This window comes from Schistocerca serialis, chromosome 1, assembly GCF_023864345.2.
Source record: "Schistocerca serialis cubense isolate TAMUIC-IGC-003099 chromosome 1, iqSchSeri2.2, whole genome shotgun sequence".
Taxonomy (NCBI): Eukaryota; Metazoa; Arthropoda; class Insecta; order Orthoptera; family Acrididae; genus Schistocerca; species Schistocerca serialis.
In genome coordinates, this window is record NC_064638.1 from 472350592 (window position 1) to 472368442 (window position 17851).

Sequence of the window (17851 nt, forward strand, 5' to 3'; positions counted from 1 at the left end):
TCTGAAAGGAACCATCCTGGCATTTGCATGCAGCGATTTAGGGAAATCGTGGAAAACCTAAATCAGGATGGCCAGATGTGGGATTGAACCACTGAACCATTGTCCTCCCGAATGTGAGTCCAATGTGCTAACCACTGTGCCACCTTGCTTGGGTTCTTCACAGGAATTTTGCTTTTTTCCATTATTTTCCTTGCTAGCATGCCATCCTTTTAAATTCCTCTGCCATTGTTTCCCTTCATGGAACTCATTTAAATTATTTTTATTTTACTGAACTCTTTTTTGTGGCCCAGGCTGTATCACATCTGAGGCATGTTCAATAGGTAATGGAACACTTTTTTTAAGCACGTTGGTTTTCTTCAAGATTCCAATACACCATATTATTCCCCACTCTTTTGGCTACAAACCCTATTTTTCAACATTATCTCCATTCAATGTGACAGCATTATGCCACCTTATTGGGGCAACCTGTGTGCCTGCATAGTACCACTCTACTGGTCAACATCAGAGCCTCCCCATCATCCATGTACTGCTTCCTGCAGTGGGTCAAACAACTGAAAGTTCAAAGGCGCAAAATTTGGGCTGTAGGGTGGATGAGGAGGAACAGTCCAATGAAGTTTTGTGAGCTCCTCTCACCCATGACAATGCTCCCCAAAAGCTGACACTATCAGCCTTGTAACATGCAAGAAATTCTGCACAGGTGGTCCTACATTGCCCTTTATGGTTTTCTGTTATGCAGCGAGGAACCCAGCACGCACACACATTTGAATACCCCAATTGGTGAACAGTGTGTCAGCAGAGACATCCAGTTCTGCGTCAAGGTGTTTGATTTTGATCCATCTGTCACCACAAATAAGAATGTCTGCATGTTTCAACATTGCAGGAGTTACAGCTGTGTGGCTGGCCAGCAGGTGGGAGATCAGACAGGTTTGCGATGATGACAGATGCCTCACCCAACAATTCACCATGGTTTCATCCACTACCAGGTCAATGTAGACATTCTGCAAGAGTCTATGACTATCTGCAATGTACTGGTTTTCCACCATAATAAAATCAATGACAATTCTCTGTTTGAAATGCAGTCCCAATACAATTGCCATTTTGAAGGCTGCATGTCATGTCACCATCTATCAGAACTTCAGAAATGTAGGGGCTGAAGTGGGAATATTCAATAATGTCCCACAACAAATTCCAAAAGTATAGAGGATATCAAATGTAGACTGGCAATGGCAAGGAAAGCTTTTCTGAAGAAGAGAAATTTGTTAACATTGAGTATAGATTTAAGTGTCAGGAATTCATTTCTGAAAGTATTTGTGTGGAGTGTAGCCATGTATGGAAGTGAAACATGGACGATAAATAGTTTGTACAAGAAGAGAATAGAAGCTTTTGAAATGTGGTGCTACAGAAGAATGCTGAAGATTAGATGGGTAGATTACATAACTAATGAGGAGGCAGCCGGCCGCGGTGGTCTCGCGGTTCTAGGCGCGCAGTCCGGAACCGTGTGACTGCTACGGTCGCAGGTTCGAATCCTGCCTCGGGCATGGATGTGTGTGATGTCCTTAGGTTAGTTAGGTTTAAGTAGTTCTAAGTTCTAGGGGACTGATGACCACAGCTGTTAAGTCCCATAGTGCTCAGAGCCATTTGAACCATTTAATGAGGAGGTATTGAATAGGATTGGGGAGAAGAGAAGTTTGTGGCACAACTTGACTAGAAGAAGGGATCCGTCGGTAGGACATGTTCTGAGGCATCAAGGGATCACCAATTTAGTATTGGAGGGCACTGTGGAGGGTAAAAATCGTGGAGGGAGACCAAGAGATGAATACACTGAACAGATTCAGAAGGATGTAGGTTACAGTAGGTACTGGGAGATGAAGAAGCTTGCACAGGATAGAATAGCATGGAGAGCTGCATCAAACCAGTCTCAGGACTGAAGACCACAACAACAACAATGAAAATTGACATTTCGTGGATAAAAATGCAAGGAAGAGAAAGAACTGACAATTTTTTGAATATGGGTTTGCATGATTTCCTATTGTTTACCCCTTTAATAAGTTTTAATATTCTCTTTTGCATCCTGAAAAGTTTAATATTTGTTGTTGCATTGCTCCATAAGATATTTAATTACAGAATGCACATAGGAGTAGTATACATTCAACAGGCTGACTATGCTGCAAGAAGTTTTTAAGATCCTTATCATGTAGCAGATTTTGCTTAGTTTTCTTTCCAAATATTCAATGTGTACCTCCCATTATGTGTTGTTCTGGAGCCAGAGCCCCAGAAATTTTGTGCTGTTAACACTTTCAAGAACTCTGTCCCTTATTTCTATTTGTATATTTCATGGTGCCTTCCTTTTGGATTATCGAAGTTAACCCTCTACTGCCCACCGTGACTCTGAAGTCACGTCAAATTTTATCGTTACATTTCGCATTAGGATCGTTATTTCTTTCTTGACCAGTGTGACTTGAGTGTTACAATATGGCTGCTTTATATTTAGCTTGTTTGCACTGGCACCAGAATAATATTATCTTTGGTAGGTAGCATTGAATGTTGGACTGCAGCTTCGACCATAGATATTCTATGGTCGAAGGACTGCAGTCATTTGTCGTCTTCCTGTGCTGATGCAAGTTTAGCTATTATTTACAGTGATGCTATTGTCATTTTTCAAGAAACAAAAATACTTAGTTAGAAATGCAAGTATCATTCTTCATTATAAACACTGCATTTCACGTAACTATTAATATTGCATGTGCTATGAGCGAATTTGGGTCCATTTCTCTGAAGTCAGGTTGGGCAATAATGGAATCATAACCTCACTTTGTTACAGAGTCATGGAGCCCAATAAGTTTTATGGAAAACGTAAGAAAGGTGAAGAATATCAAGTTAGAACTACTCCTGGGTATGAATCAGAAGATTCTGTCTTAGATTCAGATAGTGAGGTTGATATTGAGATAGTAGAAAAGCGTCAAGGTGACATAATTATAGGCGAGAGTGATAATGATAGTGCAGAGGACGGTGATAATGCTGTACTTGTGAATAATGAAAGTGATAACGAGAATGTTAGTGATGAATTTCAAGTCAATTATGATTGGAGACGTTCTAGCAATCGTATTATTCGTCCTGTTCTCCCATGGAAGTGTTGTCTCCCTTGTGCACAAGAAGAACCTCATCTACCTATGACCTATTTTAGGCAGTTGTTAGACGACAAAATTGTGGAAAATGCTGTAGATCAAACCAACTTATATGCAATACAGAAAGACATTTCTAAACCAATAAACACTGATAAAAATGAGATTGAACAATTTTGTTGTTGTTGTATGTACATGTCCATTTATGGACTTCCATTGTCTCGTATATATTGGAAAACTACTACTCGGATTCCAGCTGTTGCTGATGTAATGAGCTGCAATAGGTGGGAGCAGCTAAAATTAGGACTCCATTTCAATGATAACGAAACTATAGATCAAGCTGACACTTTGTACAAGATCATACCCTTCCTGGAGCCATTGGTTGAAAATTTTCGAAGAATTCCCATTAGTGAAAAATTGTCAGTGGATGAACAGATGATTCCTTTCAAGGGAAGACACACCTTGAAGAATTATGTCAAAAATAAACCTATAAAATGGGGTTACAAAGCATTTGTCTTGTGTGATTCACATGGAATTGCACATAATTTAGAGATATATTCAGGGAAAGTGAAACATGACCCATCCTTACCTGATGTAGGTGTGAGTGGAAATGTTGTTCTCAGATTGGCTTCTATAATACCTAGACACATGTTTCACAAACTGTATTTTGATAATTGGTTCACAGGAGTTCGGTTAGAAGTTGAAGTAGAAAAGATGGGTATTCAGTCTTTAGGAACTGTGAGACCTAATCGGCTCAAAGGCTGTATGTTCACTTCTGACAAAGTCATGAAAAAGAAGGGTCGAGGGAGTTATGAGGAACATTTATCTAAAATTGATGGCATTACTTTGAGTGCAGTAAAATGGTATGATAACAAGCCTGTTCATTTGCTCAGTACTTTTGCTGGTGCTCATCCAACATCAACAGTGGAGAGATGGGGCCGTACAAAGAAAGAAAAAATAAATGCTGACTGCCCCAGTATTGTTCTCTATTACAATCAGTGCATGGGTGGTGTTGATGTGTTGGACTCACTGATGGCATTGTATCGCATCAAGATCCGGTCGAAGAAATGGTATTTGAGAATTGTATTTCACTTGCTTGATCTGACTGTAGTCAATGCTTGGCTACTATACAGAAGAAATTGTACAGGGTGTAACGTGAGAAAACTAGATCAGCTCAGCCTATTGGACTTCAAAGCTACTATTGCTGCTTGTCTTTGAAAACAGAATAAGGACGGACAGAAAAAAAAGGGGAAGACCTAGTAGTTCGTCAATGGAAACTCCAATTCAGTTGAAGAAGAAGACTGGGTCAGCAGCACCACTGCCTGAAAAAGAAGTGAGGAGGGATGGAATTGGCCACTGGCGTCAATTTTCAGAAAAAAGAGGTCGTTACAAAAAAACAGGATGTAATGGTGCACCAAAAGTGTTTTGCACAAAATGTAAAGTGCATCTTTGCTTCACACCAAATTCTAACTGTTTTTTTTTATTTTCGTATTCAGTAGTTCATGTCAGAAACTAAAAATAACCAGAAAATTCCTGACATTGAAATCAATTTTTAAGTTTGTATTTTTTTAATTATTGTATTGTGTATGTTTTTATCTGTAATTAATTGTTATCTCATTATTCTTTACTTACTTCCAATTTTACCGTAACATGCAGCTCCATTCTTGCCTCGAATTAGAAATACTAAATTATTTGTACAAGACTGAACAAAAAATGTAACTGCCCACTGTGATCCCAGAGCCACAGAACTATTTTTAAAAAATAAATTATTTCAAAAACAAAAATTCACCTTATATGTATTAAATAAATTATTCTCTAACATTCTGTGCATATAAATATTTTTTTCTACAGGAAATAATAATTTGGGCAATAGAGGGTTAAGTGCTACTGTCTTTTCTTTGTTTACAATTAGCTTGTTATAGCTGAACCACTGTTCTACACTGTTCATTGTTTGGACAGCGGAGTCTTTTAGTTTTTCTTCTGTTTTCTTACTAATAAGGAAGCTTGTATCGTCTGCAAATTGGAGGGTAGTTTGGGAATACTTGTTGTACATAAGATAATTGACATAGAGGAGAAACAGAATGGGTCCTAATACTGATCCTTGAGGAACGATATATTTCACATCCTGAATACTAGTAGCTGATTTTGTTATGGTCAGTATATTGTACTTCAACCATCTGTTTGCGACCACATAGGTATATCCTGAGCCACTCATTGGGTATATCTATAATTCTTGATTGGTCAAGCTTCTGCAGTAGGGCATTATGGTCAAAGACGTTGAAAGCTTTGGATAAATCAAGACATATGGCTGTCACAAACCCACTTGCATCCAGTTCAGCATAGATTTTATTAAGAAATACAAATATTGCACTCTCAATTGAATAGCCTTTCCTGAAACCATGCTGTGAGGGAGAGAGAATTTTATGTTTATTTAGGAAATCAGACAATCTCTTATAAAAAAAATATTTTCTAAAATTTTTGAAAATACAGGCAGTAGGGCTATTGGTCTATAATTTGAACCACCATCTGGATTTCCTTTTTTGAGCAGAGAGTTTGGCTGTTTTTAAGCATGAGGGGAAGGTTCCTGATGCCAGTGAGCTTTTGCACAAGTGTGTCAAGGGTTCAGCTAAGGCAAGACAGCATTTTTTAATATTCGCATCTAGCATTCCACCAGTTCCACATGAGTACCCTGTTTTCAAGGTTTTATAACTGGTAAAATTTCTTCAGTATTTCTGGGTGAAAGGAACAATGACATAGATACATTTTTCATGCTATTGGATGATGGAGGTGATATTTTGTTGTGTTCTTCCAGTCCACTCACCAATTGTTCACTTAAGTTTGCAAAAGATTTGTTGAAGGTCTCTGCAATTTTTGTTGGGCAAGAAGTCATTTGTCCTTCATAACATAAGTGTATATTTTTATATGGTTTGGTTTCACTTGTTGTTTGATTTTTTATAACTTCCCATATAGCTTTAGATTTGTTTTTTGAATTTTCAATGTATTTGTCATTTGCCATTGTTTTAGCTCTTCTTATGACATTTTTGAGGATCCTCTTGTAATTCTTCACGCACAAATGAAATTCATGAGGCATGTTCTGTGTCTTGTGTAATCTTCTCTTCTCTGCATGAGAGATTCTAATACCTGTTGTAATCCATTTGTACTTTTTGAAGTTAAGTTGACATTTTTTTCAATGGAAATGCAGCTTCAAAGCATGACATGAAGATTTCCATGAATTTTTCAAACCTTTTATTGGCATTTTCACAAGTATGCACTTCATACTAGGTTTCTTCACTTGGTCTCTGCATAAAAACGTTTGTTTGTTTGTCACTGTATTTTCTTGTTTCTTTTAAAAGTTCCTCTTTCTCATTTGTTTCGCTTGGGGTGTGTAAAGCAACTTTCTATAAAGCAATATTCTGAGCGCTCTGCCTAATTCGAACATTTACATGATCGTAGCAAGTTATTTATTGAATCTTTATTCCACTTGTTGCGAGTTGTCGTGGATGGTAAGCAACAAATTCTACACAAGCAAGTGAGAGACATAATTTGCAGGATACACGCTTCCATAAAGTGCAAAGCACTTTTATGCACGTACTGTAAGAGCAGGTTTACATGACAAGCGCTTAACGCGCATTTACAACTTTTTTCCCTGTTTATTGGCTTCTAGCATACAAACTTTTTAGCCATCACAAATAAATGTACTGACACACATAACAAGGTAACATTTTTTCTTCGTGATACATACTGTTTAGGGCATACATTCATATGTTTTCAGATCGAAATTATAGTAATCAGATTACAAAACACAGTTGACTACTAAAAATTTATTTGCTAATTCAGTTCTTTAGTTAAGTTCGATTCATTTTAGATTTTTATGTTTTCTTTCGCTAGAAACCGGGATATGGCATCGAATGTACCCCTTGTGTCTCCGAGAATTGGGATCGTGCAAAGCGGCTGCCAGTGACCAAGTATTAAGAGCTCCTTTAAAAAGTTGACTCTGCCTTTCTCATAGCGTCTACACTGAAATAAGATGTGATTTACATCACCAATTGTTTCCTCTTCGCATTGACAGCAGAGTGTCTCCGATACGCCAATTATATGTAAGTGGGCAGGGAAATCCATATTTGAGACGCATTCTCACAATGGACGTTATAATTTTCCTTGAATGTTTGAAGTTCGCAAATCATGTCTGTCTTTGTATGAATGTCTGTATACGTGCATAGCTTTTACCTCTTGTTTGTTGGCTTTCATTCCATTCTTCCTGCCATGAGAGAATCGCTTGTTGTTATACTTTTAGGAGGTATTCTGTGTATGGGACTTAATGTCCAATAAGTCTTTCACTGTTGATCGCATCGCTCGCTAGTTGATCTCCTTTGTCATTGTATAGAATGCCGGAATGTGATTTGACCCATACAAATTCTAAAATTTGACCAGTCTTCTTAGCTTTTTGATAACGATTCAGGCCGTACACATGCTAACAGGCGTTTCAAAAAGGCACGATCAACACTGTGCCAACACTTGACTGTTGTCAACATGCGTCAAAGCGCTTTGAGATCATTAGTTTCCTATGTTACTGTTCAGTTGAGCGCGCGCTTTTGACGCGGATAGACGTATTTTAGCGGTCGCTCAATACATCCAGAAATCGTCCGAAATGAAAACGGAAGCTTTTAATACCGAATTATTTATAGATGAAACAGAGAAACGTCTTCAGATATGGAACATGACAAGTAACATTTATTCAGATAAGAACTTACAGAGAAGGGCTCGGGTAAAACTCGTTCTCATATTCTGTGAAGGACATGACAATGAAGAAAAGAAGAAATTATCATATGAGTACATATATTTATATTTTCAATAAATCTGTGTTACAAATTAAATATTGCAGTCTAGTCAATCAACTTTTCCTTTGTTGATGAAATAATTTGTTAAATATACTCGAACATTATCCACCTGTTGCACAGCACGCCTGGTATAATGTGAGATTGGATTCTCCAGTGGTGGAGTATTAAGAGTATCTGGCTTAATTGTGTAGTGTACATATCGATTTTACGATATTTTCTGCGAAACCGGTGATAACATCTAATGGCCTATGTAAAACACCTCATTTATTGCACCTTAAGCCAAAAGTACATTCGACATACCGGCATCCTAACGTCAAACGGGTATTAAATATTTTTTAGCATAAGCTAGTGACCTTCACCCATAAAGCCGCATAAAATTCTCCATCATGCCAAAAGCTTCATCAGCCAGTATAACGTATGGCAAAACCGTTTGCCTATTTTGTATTAACAATGCCTTTGGCTCAGGGAGATCTAATGGGCTTTCTGTCAGGTTCTTGTACAATGAAGAATTCTTGAATATACCTGAGTCACTGTTTTTACTTTAGGCACCTATGTCAACCCATACAAAACAATAGTTTGCATCCGCTAGCGCCAGTAAAACTAACGAAAAATAATTTTTGTAGTTATAGTTCACCGAACCAGTGTGTTCAGGCTGGATTTACCGTATTTGTTTCCCATCCAAGGTTCCCAAACAATTTGGAAACTTTGAGTTCATTTCAAATATTGTGGATATTTCATACCACTTTTCTTTCTTTGGTTCACTAATAACAATGGGTCTCGATTTTCTCCAAATAGTTTCGCATACATGTGGTATTATAGTCGTTGCAGTAGATTTGACAATTCTATAATCGTAGCTTAATGCCCCAAGTGAACATCCTGTGGTCAAATATCTGAAAAAATAAAACATTTATATAAATATTTGAAAAGAAGCTAAGAGGGTAGTCTATTACTACTCATTTTTTTTTTTCAACATTACCCCCGCAAAGGAAATGGAAGAGCTTACTAGATAATTGTATGAGAGAGTTTAGGAAAATGAAGACTGTTAAATCTGGATCAGTAGCCTCGAAAATTTCGTCACTTATTCATTATAATAAATTACGATTTCTACTGGCATCTATAACCAAGAAAGAAACAGAATCTAGAAGATAACGCATCAGCTTCGTCAGAAGTTGCTGATGTAGAAGTAAGTCCTGCCTCTAAAAAGATTCCTAAATCTACTCCAAGAAAAAAACAAAAAATGAGTTCTGCTGACGAAAGATTTGCAAGCATATAGAGCAAAGTTTAGCACAGAAAAATGTATCGGAACCAAAAGAAGATGACGATGAAGACAAGCTGTTTTGTTTGTTACTCGTTAAAGAGATTAAAAAATCCCGGAATATAGACGACTTCGTACTAAAATTAGAATTCATAATTTAATCTTGCAGAACGAAATTTTCCTTCAAGTACCACAACATCAGTCATTTGAAAATCAAGATTGTCATAACCCTTTATCATAATGAAGAAATTATTTGGCACCAGAGCAGCATAGTCAAGCTTCTGTCGAAGGCTTTCAATATCATGATTACAGATCACAGCAGTCTTAGTGTACCAAATAGTTTAGCACATTATGGTTATACTACAGCAATGGGATCTCTACCGCCAGTAACACATACTCAATCGCCAGCACCAACCAATGCCAGCGATGAATCGGAGTTACAGTTATTCTGCGAATAACAAAACGTTCTTTTTATCTTTAAATTTTCTTCCCTAAACAAGTATTGATTTATAAATAAGTGTGTTGATTAATTAAAAAACTTACCTCAATGTACCTGCGAGTTTTTTCTTCTGGTGAAATACAGGGTGTTATAAATGAATATCAGGAGTTTAACATTTTATAATATTTATTATATTAAACGAACAGTTATAAATGATATGTCAAATGAAAGAGCAACTCAAACAGTTTTACCAAGAATCTTATAAATGTTCAACGTGAGCACCATTTGTCACATGGTACACATCAAGTCTATAGCCGAGTTCTTCCCAAACGTTGATAAGTATGTCTTCAGTCATTGCAGCAACAGCTGCTTCTATCTGGTTTCTTAATTCAGGGAGGTCTGCTGGCAGCGGAGGCACGTACACAAGATCCTTGATGAAGCCCCAAAGGAAGAAATCGCATGGCGTTAGATCGGGTGAACGTGGAGGCCATGCAAAGCAAGCCCTGTCATTGGGCCTCTTGCGGTCTATCCAGCGCTTGGGAAGAGCTCGGCTATAGACTTGATGTGTGCCATGTTATAAATGGTGCTCACATCGACTAAACAAAAATCTTGTGCCCTTTCAGTTGATGCTGAACGTATACAGTGAAGGTCAGCACGAATGGTCACAGGTTTGTTTCACACACGCGAAAGTGTTGAAAGTTGAAAACACTGAACTGGCAGATACTTGAAGATAAACGGATATTATCCCGAGAAATCCTATTTACAAAGTTTCAAGAACCAGCATTAAATGACGAACTCTAGGAATATTTTAACAACACCCTACATATCGCTCCCACAGGGACCGTGAAGATTAGATTAATTGTAGCTTGTACAGGCCACTTAAAAACCATTATTCCCGCGCTAAAAACGCGAAGAGAACGGGAAACGATCTTTACATCTGATATAATGGGGCATACCAGTGATGGGCTAAACTGCGATTTTCCGATATCAGTGATTTCTGTGAATGCTACTTTTCAGTATCTGTTATTTTTAACTGTGATTTGTCGCAGTTAAGAGTCGCAGTTAAGGAACCTAAGTCGCGCATCCCTCCGCCACTGCTATTTCTGCTACTTCCGCGATTTCTGCGACTTCTGCTACTTCTGCGACTTCTGCGATTTCTGCGACTTCTGCGATTTCTGTGACTTCTGCTACTTCTGCGATTTCTGTGACTCCTGCGATTTCTGCGACGTACCACCGTATGAAAAAGTTACATCTGTCCACACAGAAAATTGCATCTCAACAAACCTGTCATTGGTAAGTATGTTTTACGTTTATTCTTCCGTTGGCTTTAATTTTGTATTAAAGAAACAACTGTGAAAATATTAATAGTGTAATTAATATGTAAGTAGCCGCACAGTACCGTAATAGTTCGTGTTTAGAAAATGAATTCTAACATATTGTTATGTTCATAGGTACCTGAACTACATTTCAGTCACTCAGTAAAGAGATAATTCAAAGTATCATTGTCAACAGATCTGAAGAAATTGCCAGTCTTTAGACCGTTTTCGTCAGACGAGAGGTTAGTTTCTAAGCGTTTTGATGGACTTAATTACTTCAGTGAGATCGTTCTTGCGAATGTGATATAGCAAATATTAGCAAATGTGATATAGCAAATATTAGCAATCTACTCTGTCAATTATATTGCTAGTAATTAGTGACAGCAAAAATTGTTTAATAATCCTTGTGTTTTTGCAGACGCAGTTCTGACTGATTACTGGTTGCTGTACATATCTATCCACATCAAGGCTGTTGAGAGAGACTCGTGAAGATTCAAGACAGCTCTTAGAGGATTTGCAGTTTAAAAGTGAAATAATTATGAAATAAGTGTGCGACTGATTAAAGTGTTTTATTGAAGTGTGCGATTTTAAAGGAATAATAAATGTTAAATACATTGAGTGAATAATAAAAATCTCATTTTCCACATGTTAAGCCGTCCTATACCCGTAATTTCCCGCCACTTATTTATTGGTAAACACTTGTTGGATACAGATGTGCCGCCCCCCCCCCTTTCTCCACAATCTTGGTGTGACACTGACTTGTAACATATCCCAAAGTCTACAATATGCATTTTGAGGCTGTTGTTATGAAAGTGGGGAAGTACAGATCTTCCAGTTAAATCAGGAATAGCTTAAGTGCATTACTTGAAAGTGACACAGGAAAAGCTTACTTATGTAGGTGGTAGTAGTGTCGGCAAAAAGTTCTTGTGTGTGAAGTTGCCATGTAGAACACCAGGTGTAAAACTTTTCTCCCGAGTCTTGAACTGTGTCGGAACAAAAGTGAGGCATTCATATGACTGTTTTCATTTCTCTACACTTATACAGATGTCTGAGTTCTGCTGTGTTAACATTGCAAAGTCCTGTAGGCATGTGGAGTATTAACCAAAACTGTCATATTGGAAGCAGAATCAAACACATTTGAAACGTTACTTGATATTTTCAGGAGAAAAAGGCAATGTTGCTTCTTATTAATATAATACATTCAGAGTCACAGCAGTATTTGACCAACCATAACTGATGCTGAATGTGCATGTCGTCATATAATATGAAGGGCTTATATCAATAGTGGTACAAGTCCATTACCTACACTTTTCTGTCTATAATGCTTCTGAAATTAGTGATCCAAACAAACATAAATAAAGGTTCATCTCCAGCAAGAAGCCATATGCTTGAATATTTCTGGTATCTCAACTGCAGATTTTTCAGCGCTCATTTAACTTTACGACTCTATATCTCAAAATTAACAAAAATGGACTTGTACCACTACTGAAATAAGCCCTTCATATGCACACACAGCACATCGATCTCGTGAGGCACAACGCTCTCATAACGAAGTACGTACGTCGGTCAACAGATGACACTAGGAAAAGTATGTTAACTGCGCTTTTTAGTTGCTACTTGCGACTCTTAGTTGCGATTTGTCACAGAAATCGCAGTTTGACTCGGTAGCGAGTAGCGTAGTATGAACTTTGCTCAACAGATGGCAGTGCTAACTGCGCTTTTTAGTTTCTACTTGCGACTCTTAGTTGCGACTTGTCACGGAAATCGCAGTTAGACTCCATAGCGTACCGCAGAGATGAGCGTAGTACGAAGTTTGACCCACAGATGGCACTGTTAACCGCGCTTTCTAGTTGCTACTTGCGACTCTTAGTTGCGACTTGTCACGGAAATCGCAGTTAGACTCCATAGCGTACCGCAGAGATGGACGTAGTACGAACTTTGGCCAACAGATGCCACTGTTAACCGCGCTTTTTAGTTGCTACTTGCGACTCTTAGTTGCGACTTGTCACTGAAATCGCAGAAAGCAATGCTAAATTCGACCAATAGATGGCTCACGTCTTTGAATATGAAATACTATTTGCGACTGCTAACTGTGACTGAAATCGCAGTTAGATTCTGTAAAGTTGCTTCTGTGATATCTGTGACTTCTCAGTCACTGTGATTTCTAACAGATACGCGATTTCCTGCCCACCACTAGGGCATACTCTCCACCATGAACTTCGTAGTGGTTTGCAGAGTACAGTTGTAAACAACTATACCAGTATATCAGCTGTCCTGCAGATGGCAGCAAAATGAACAACAAAAACATATGCTATTAAGAAAAATAAATGGAAAATTGCGAATAAAGGAGCAAACCTGTGGTTGTCCTCGGCAGAATCCTTTGACAGGGTATTTTATTTGCTCTTATTTGCTTTTGATCAAAAAGCTCTTGATCGAACGACCCATGCCATGTGCGCTCATTATCGACTACACGCCACATGCTAGTGACGTCACTCAACGCTCGAGGCTGGCGTTTCTCTGAATGATGTCGGTTGCAATGTTTTTTTCAGTGAAGTGATGGACGATTGTCTGAAACGCCTTGAAAGGCGCTTCTTGAACATGTATCCACTTAAGTTACTTTCACCTGATGTTGTAAGTGTGCTGTTTGGAAATCACCTGTAAACTGTCATATTTAAAGGAATGTATCACTGATGTGTACTTTATGTTTATATGTGAAAAATAAACATGTAATTATATAGTTTAACTTGTTTCTTCTTCAGCTTGTGTGAATTATTAACTTTTTGCCCCTAATATGTTTACAAAAATGTGGTCCTGAAGAAAAATATAAGCTTTTCTACAGCATGTTGTTACTATATGTACATCATAATATTTGCGGAAACTGATGGACAAGGGCGTTCGTTTTAGGATGCGATCATAGAAAAAGCCAATGAGATGGGTTCTGATTGGCAGAAGGATATTATTAACAGTACGGTGAAACATCCACTTAATATGAAGCACGAGATTGACCCGAAATATGAACACGCGTTCCTCAAGCTGGTTATATCAAGGGTAAGACTTCCAACATAGACAGGTAAACAGACGTGACATAAGATCGGAGCCGTGTGTTTAGAATGTGTGCAAACTTGGCACTGACTGTGCAACGAAAAGGTGAAACTGTTTATGAACCAGACCTATGTTTAAGAGTTGATAACTTTGCACCAGAGTTTATGGATTTTTGATTGAGCTAAAACGAATGATAACGAATATTGCCCTCATTGATACATTGGAGTACTATGGATATATGTAAAAGGTAATAAATTGTCTTCTGGTGTCCACTTACTGGTATTACAAAATAAACATTTTCATATTAGGTACGTTCATGGATTTATTTGAAATGAATTTTGCACTTCTTTTACAAATTAGTAGTTGTAGATTGATAACAGTAAACATTGTTGTATATCCCATTTTCAGGGAAGATATTAAGGACGTTGCATTTTTAAAATTTAAATTACGATGGTGATGAATCATAATGCATCTGTTAATACACTAGTAGCTATCATTAAAGGCAAATGACCAGTATTATGTCAAAGATAATTGGCTTAAGTAATCAGCAGAAAAGCCCACTGCTATCAGAAGAGCTTCTGGTTTTCTAATTATAGCCTTAAGCGGTGTTGATTTGTAACCGCACACTTAACAGTTTGAGAACATTGATTGATGTTTAAGAAAAAAGTTAGCCTATTATGTAGTGCACAATGCTGTAGCAATCTGTTTGCAATAAAGGCTGTTTTGTCAGTACATACAGGGAATTACGAAGCACAGATCAGTATCTTCAGATAATTTTGTATACGAAGTGGCTAATCTTGAGAGAGAGATATTTGTAAAAGTGTTCCAGCCAACAACATGGTGCGTACAGAAACCCAAGGGACTTTCATTGCATTGGTATGGACTGAAAATCTTTAGTGGTACTTTAACTACCTTAGCATCTAGCTTACATATCTTTGAAACTTCCTGGCAGATTAAAACTGTGTGCCCGACTAAGACTCGAACTCGAGACCTTTGCCTTTCGCGGGCAAGTGCTCTACCATCTGAGCTACCGAAGCACGACTCACGCCTGGTACTGACAGCTTTACTTCTGCCAGTACCTCGTCTCCTACCTTCCAAACTTTACAGAAGCTCTCCTGCGAACCTTGCAGAACAAGCACTCTTGAAAGAAAGGATATTGCGGAGACATGGCTTAGCCACAGCCTGGGGGATGTTTCCATATCTTTGATTATGCTAGTATTGCAGTTCAGGATAATGTTTTATCTTGTGTGTTCTGGTTGTGTGTTTGAGGGGATCCATAATTTCTGGTGCCTAATCCTGTCACCAAATTGATATTTGGAATGAGAAGTCAATTATTTCCCCTAAATATGTTCTTGTATAAGAGGTTAGCACTTACTTTTAATATCTATTAATTGTCTTACCTTTAGATTCTTTTACTTTATGAACATATGCTTTTGTTGAAAATATATTTCTTAGGGTGAGATTTTCTGTTTTGTACATATGAAATTTAGGTCGTATGTAGCGAGAAATGTTGCAGCAACTCTAAATCAAAGGTGGAATTTACATTCCACTTTGTAAAATTATTGAGATTATGGGTTTTGTAGTAAATGTCTACCTTTTATTGTTCCTTTGTGCTGTTTCAAACTTAACAGTTCCATACATGACATGTATTTCTATAGGAAAACCTACTGCTTTCTCCTCTATGGATACCACCCACATCTGACCCTGCTATCTTGACAAGCATGTGTTTCTTTGCATTGCCTGATTAAAGGAGAAATGCACATATTTGTAATGCTCGAAGATGCTATTTCATCTTTGTGTAAAATTGTCATCTGTAACTATCACACATTTTATTAGCTTCCAAATGGAAGTGACTGGCACAGCTTTGGCAGAGAGAAATTCAAAAACCCATCTAGGCCTATATATTGAGTGAGTTTCATGGAGAGAAAGATAGAAAGGATAAGATGCACGTGTTACCTCTCTGACTCAGCGGAAAAATGTTTCTTCAAATGAAACCATTGAAAAAAAAAAAAAAAAATTTCATTGGCATTTTATTTGTGTGAATGTTTGCCATGTTCTACCAGTTCCTGTTTTTCACATACTAGGCATACTCCGTAAGGGGAACACAGTGACCAGCTTCCAAACAAAATTATTTTATTGTGCTTTTCAGCCTTGGGATACATAAATAGGATAATACCTGGTTTCTACTACTTAGAAAGTCAATATATGTGATTTGTGTAAAGATAGATAAAAAATAACGGACAAAAATACTAGGAAACTAAATCACAAAATCAAACGAGCCCCTGTACACAGCCGGCCGCGGTGGTCTCGCGGTTAAGGCGCTCAGTCCGGAACCGCGCGACTGCTACGGTCGCAGGTTCGAATCCTGCCTCGGGCATGGATGTGTGTGATGTCCTTAGGTTAGTTAGGTTTAAGTAGTTCTGAGTTCTAGGGGACTGATGACCACAGAAGTTAAGTCCCATAGTGCTCAGAGCCATTTGAACCAACCCTGTACACAATTGCATGCACTTGGATATTTGCCATAACACAGTAACTCAACCTATTGAGATGAAATAGTGTTTGCACCTTGTATAATACTCTTTACGTAATGTTTTGACTTCATTTATTTTCATGAGCAGCAATGTGTCAGACATTTGCAGCACAAATTGTTGCCATTACTCAGTCCTGAAACTACCACATTGTAGTGCTTTACTTCAGGATCTCAAAAAGGAGTAGTTTTTCCTACATTCTTGATGTTTGAGTTTTTTTTAAGCTGATATGTAGGTTCATAAAAAATGCTCTACCTACACCCTATGAATTGCTGAATGCACAAACTGTGAATGAATTGGTTCCCTGCACGTCCTAGACCACTTTAGCAAGTAGAGTAATGCTGCCTGCATCTGTAGTATTTGATATGCTACATTTCTCTAGGGGTCATAACAACCAGTTAGCAGTTCAGAGAGAGCAGTTTCCAGTATTTTATAATATTTTAACTGTGCACCAGAACTATATTGTGTATACAAGGTGTTCATTTTAACTGAAGGCTGAAATGTCACAAAAACTACACATCGCATCAAAAAAGTTAAGATTCCTATTTGTTTGTCTAAGGGGGGGGGGGGGCATCCAATGACAGCATAATCGACCAACCACCCCATCCCGTGCGAGGGTGGCGATGAGCAACTTTGAAATCTTCAATGGGAACCCTTAATTTTTATTGCAGATTACGATTCTATGGCAGAATCTACATACATTTTGTCCGAAGCATTTTCCTAGGTTCACCACAGAAGGCGCCGTTATCGGCAGAATAGAAATAGGACATACTTTTAATTTATGACATGTTACTCAATGGCTCTTGAATATCCAATGGCTGATGGGATGCCACCTCCATGCTGTGAGGATAGGACTATTTCATAACTTCTAATTGGAAACACCATTCGCAGCATTGTAATCCTCTGACATCGAACAGGGGACTACCCGACTTGCCACTATGGCCGTGTAGCGAACTATGATATACACTGTGGCTGGAGCTCACGTATCGTGCAGACATAGAATGTATAGCAGTTCTGAACAGTACAACACTTGTGCAGTGTTTGCGCACCTACCTATCATTTTGGAGAACAGACGTGCAAGTGGATGATGAATGTGGCAACCACAGAAGAAAAAATTGAAATGATCCTGCTTTACAGAGACTTTAGGAGAAATGCCGAAGCTGCAAACCATGGATAAGTGCCTGGCCATTACTCCATGTGGCTGGTACGTCCATAGGTAGTGCTGTCACAATACTGCATTGTCATAAGTATTATCCATATACTGTGTGTCCCTGGATCAAAAATTTCATTATGCTGACTTCCGTAACCTGG

The 17851-nt window shown here is 38.1% G+C and overlaps 1 protein-coding gene and 1 long non-coding RNA gene across 3 annotated transcripts in view; both read left to right on the forward strand.

The window, feature by feature from the left end:
- Nucleotides 1-10833: 10833 nt before the first annotated feature.
- Nucleotides 10834-11529, forward strand: LOC126473446 (uncharacterized). The gene is made up of 3 exons (XR_007586465.1): nt 10834-10947; nt 11106-11212; nt 11389-11529. It is a non-coding gene; the product is annotated as an uncharacterized LOC126473446 (long non-coding RNA).
- Nucleotides 11530-13196: 1667 nt separating this feature from the next.
- LOC126473428 (protein-lysine N-methyltransferase EEF2KMT) overlaps nt 13197-17851 on the forward strand; it is a 34733-nt gene continuing 30078 nt past the window's right edge. Inside the window, exons 1-2 of one of the 2 annotated variants that reach the window (XM_050100471.1) lie at nt 13202-13601; nt 13875-14018. In XM_050100471.1, coding sequence (XP_049956428.1) covers nt 13527-13601; nt 13875-14018 — 219 coding nt within the window. In that variant the 5' untranslated portion in view covers nt 13202-13526. Of the gene's footprint in view, nt 13602-13874; nt 14019-17851 lie in introns of both variants that reach the window. The other variant, XM_050100481.1, reaches the window with a different exon arrangement.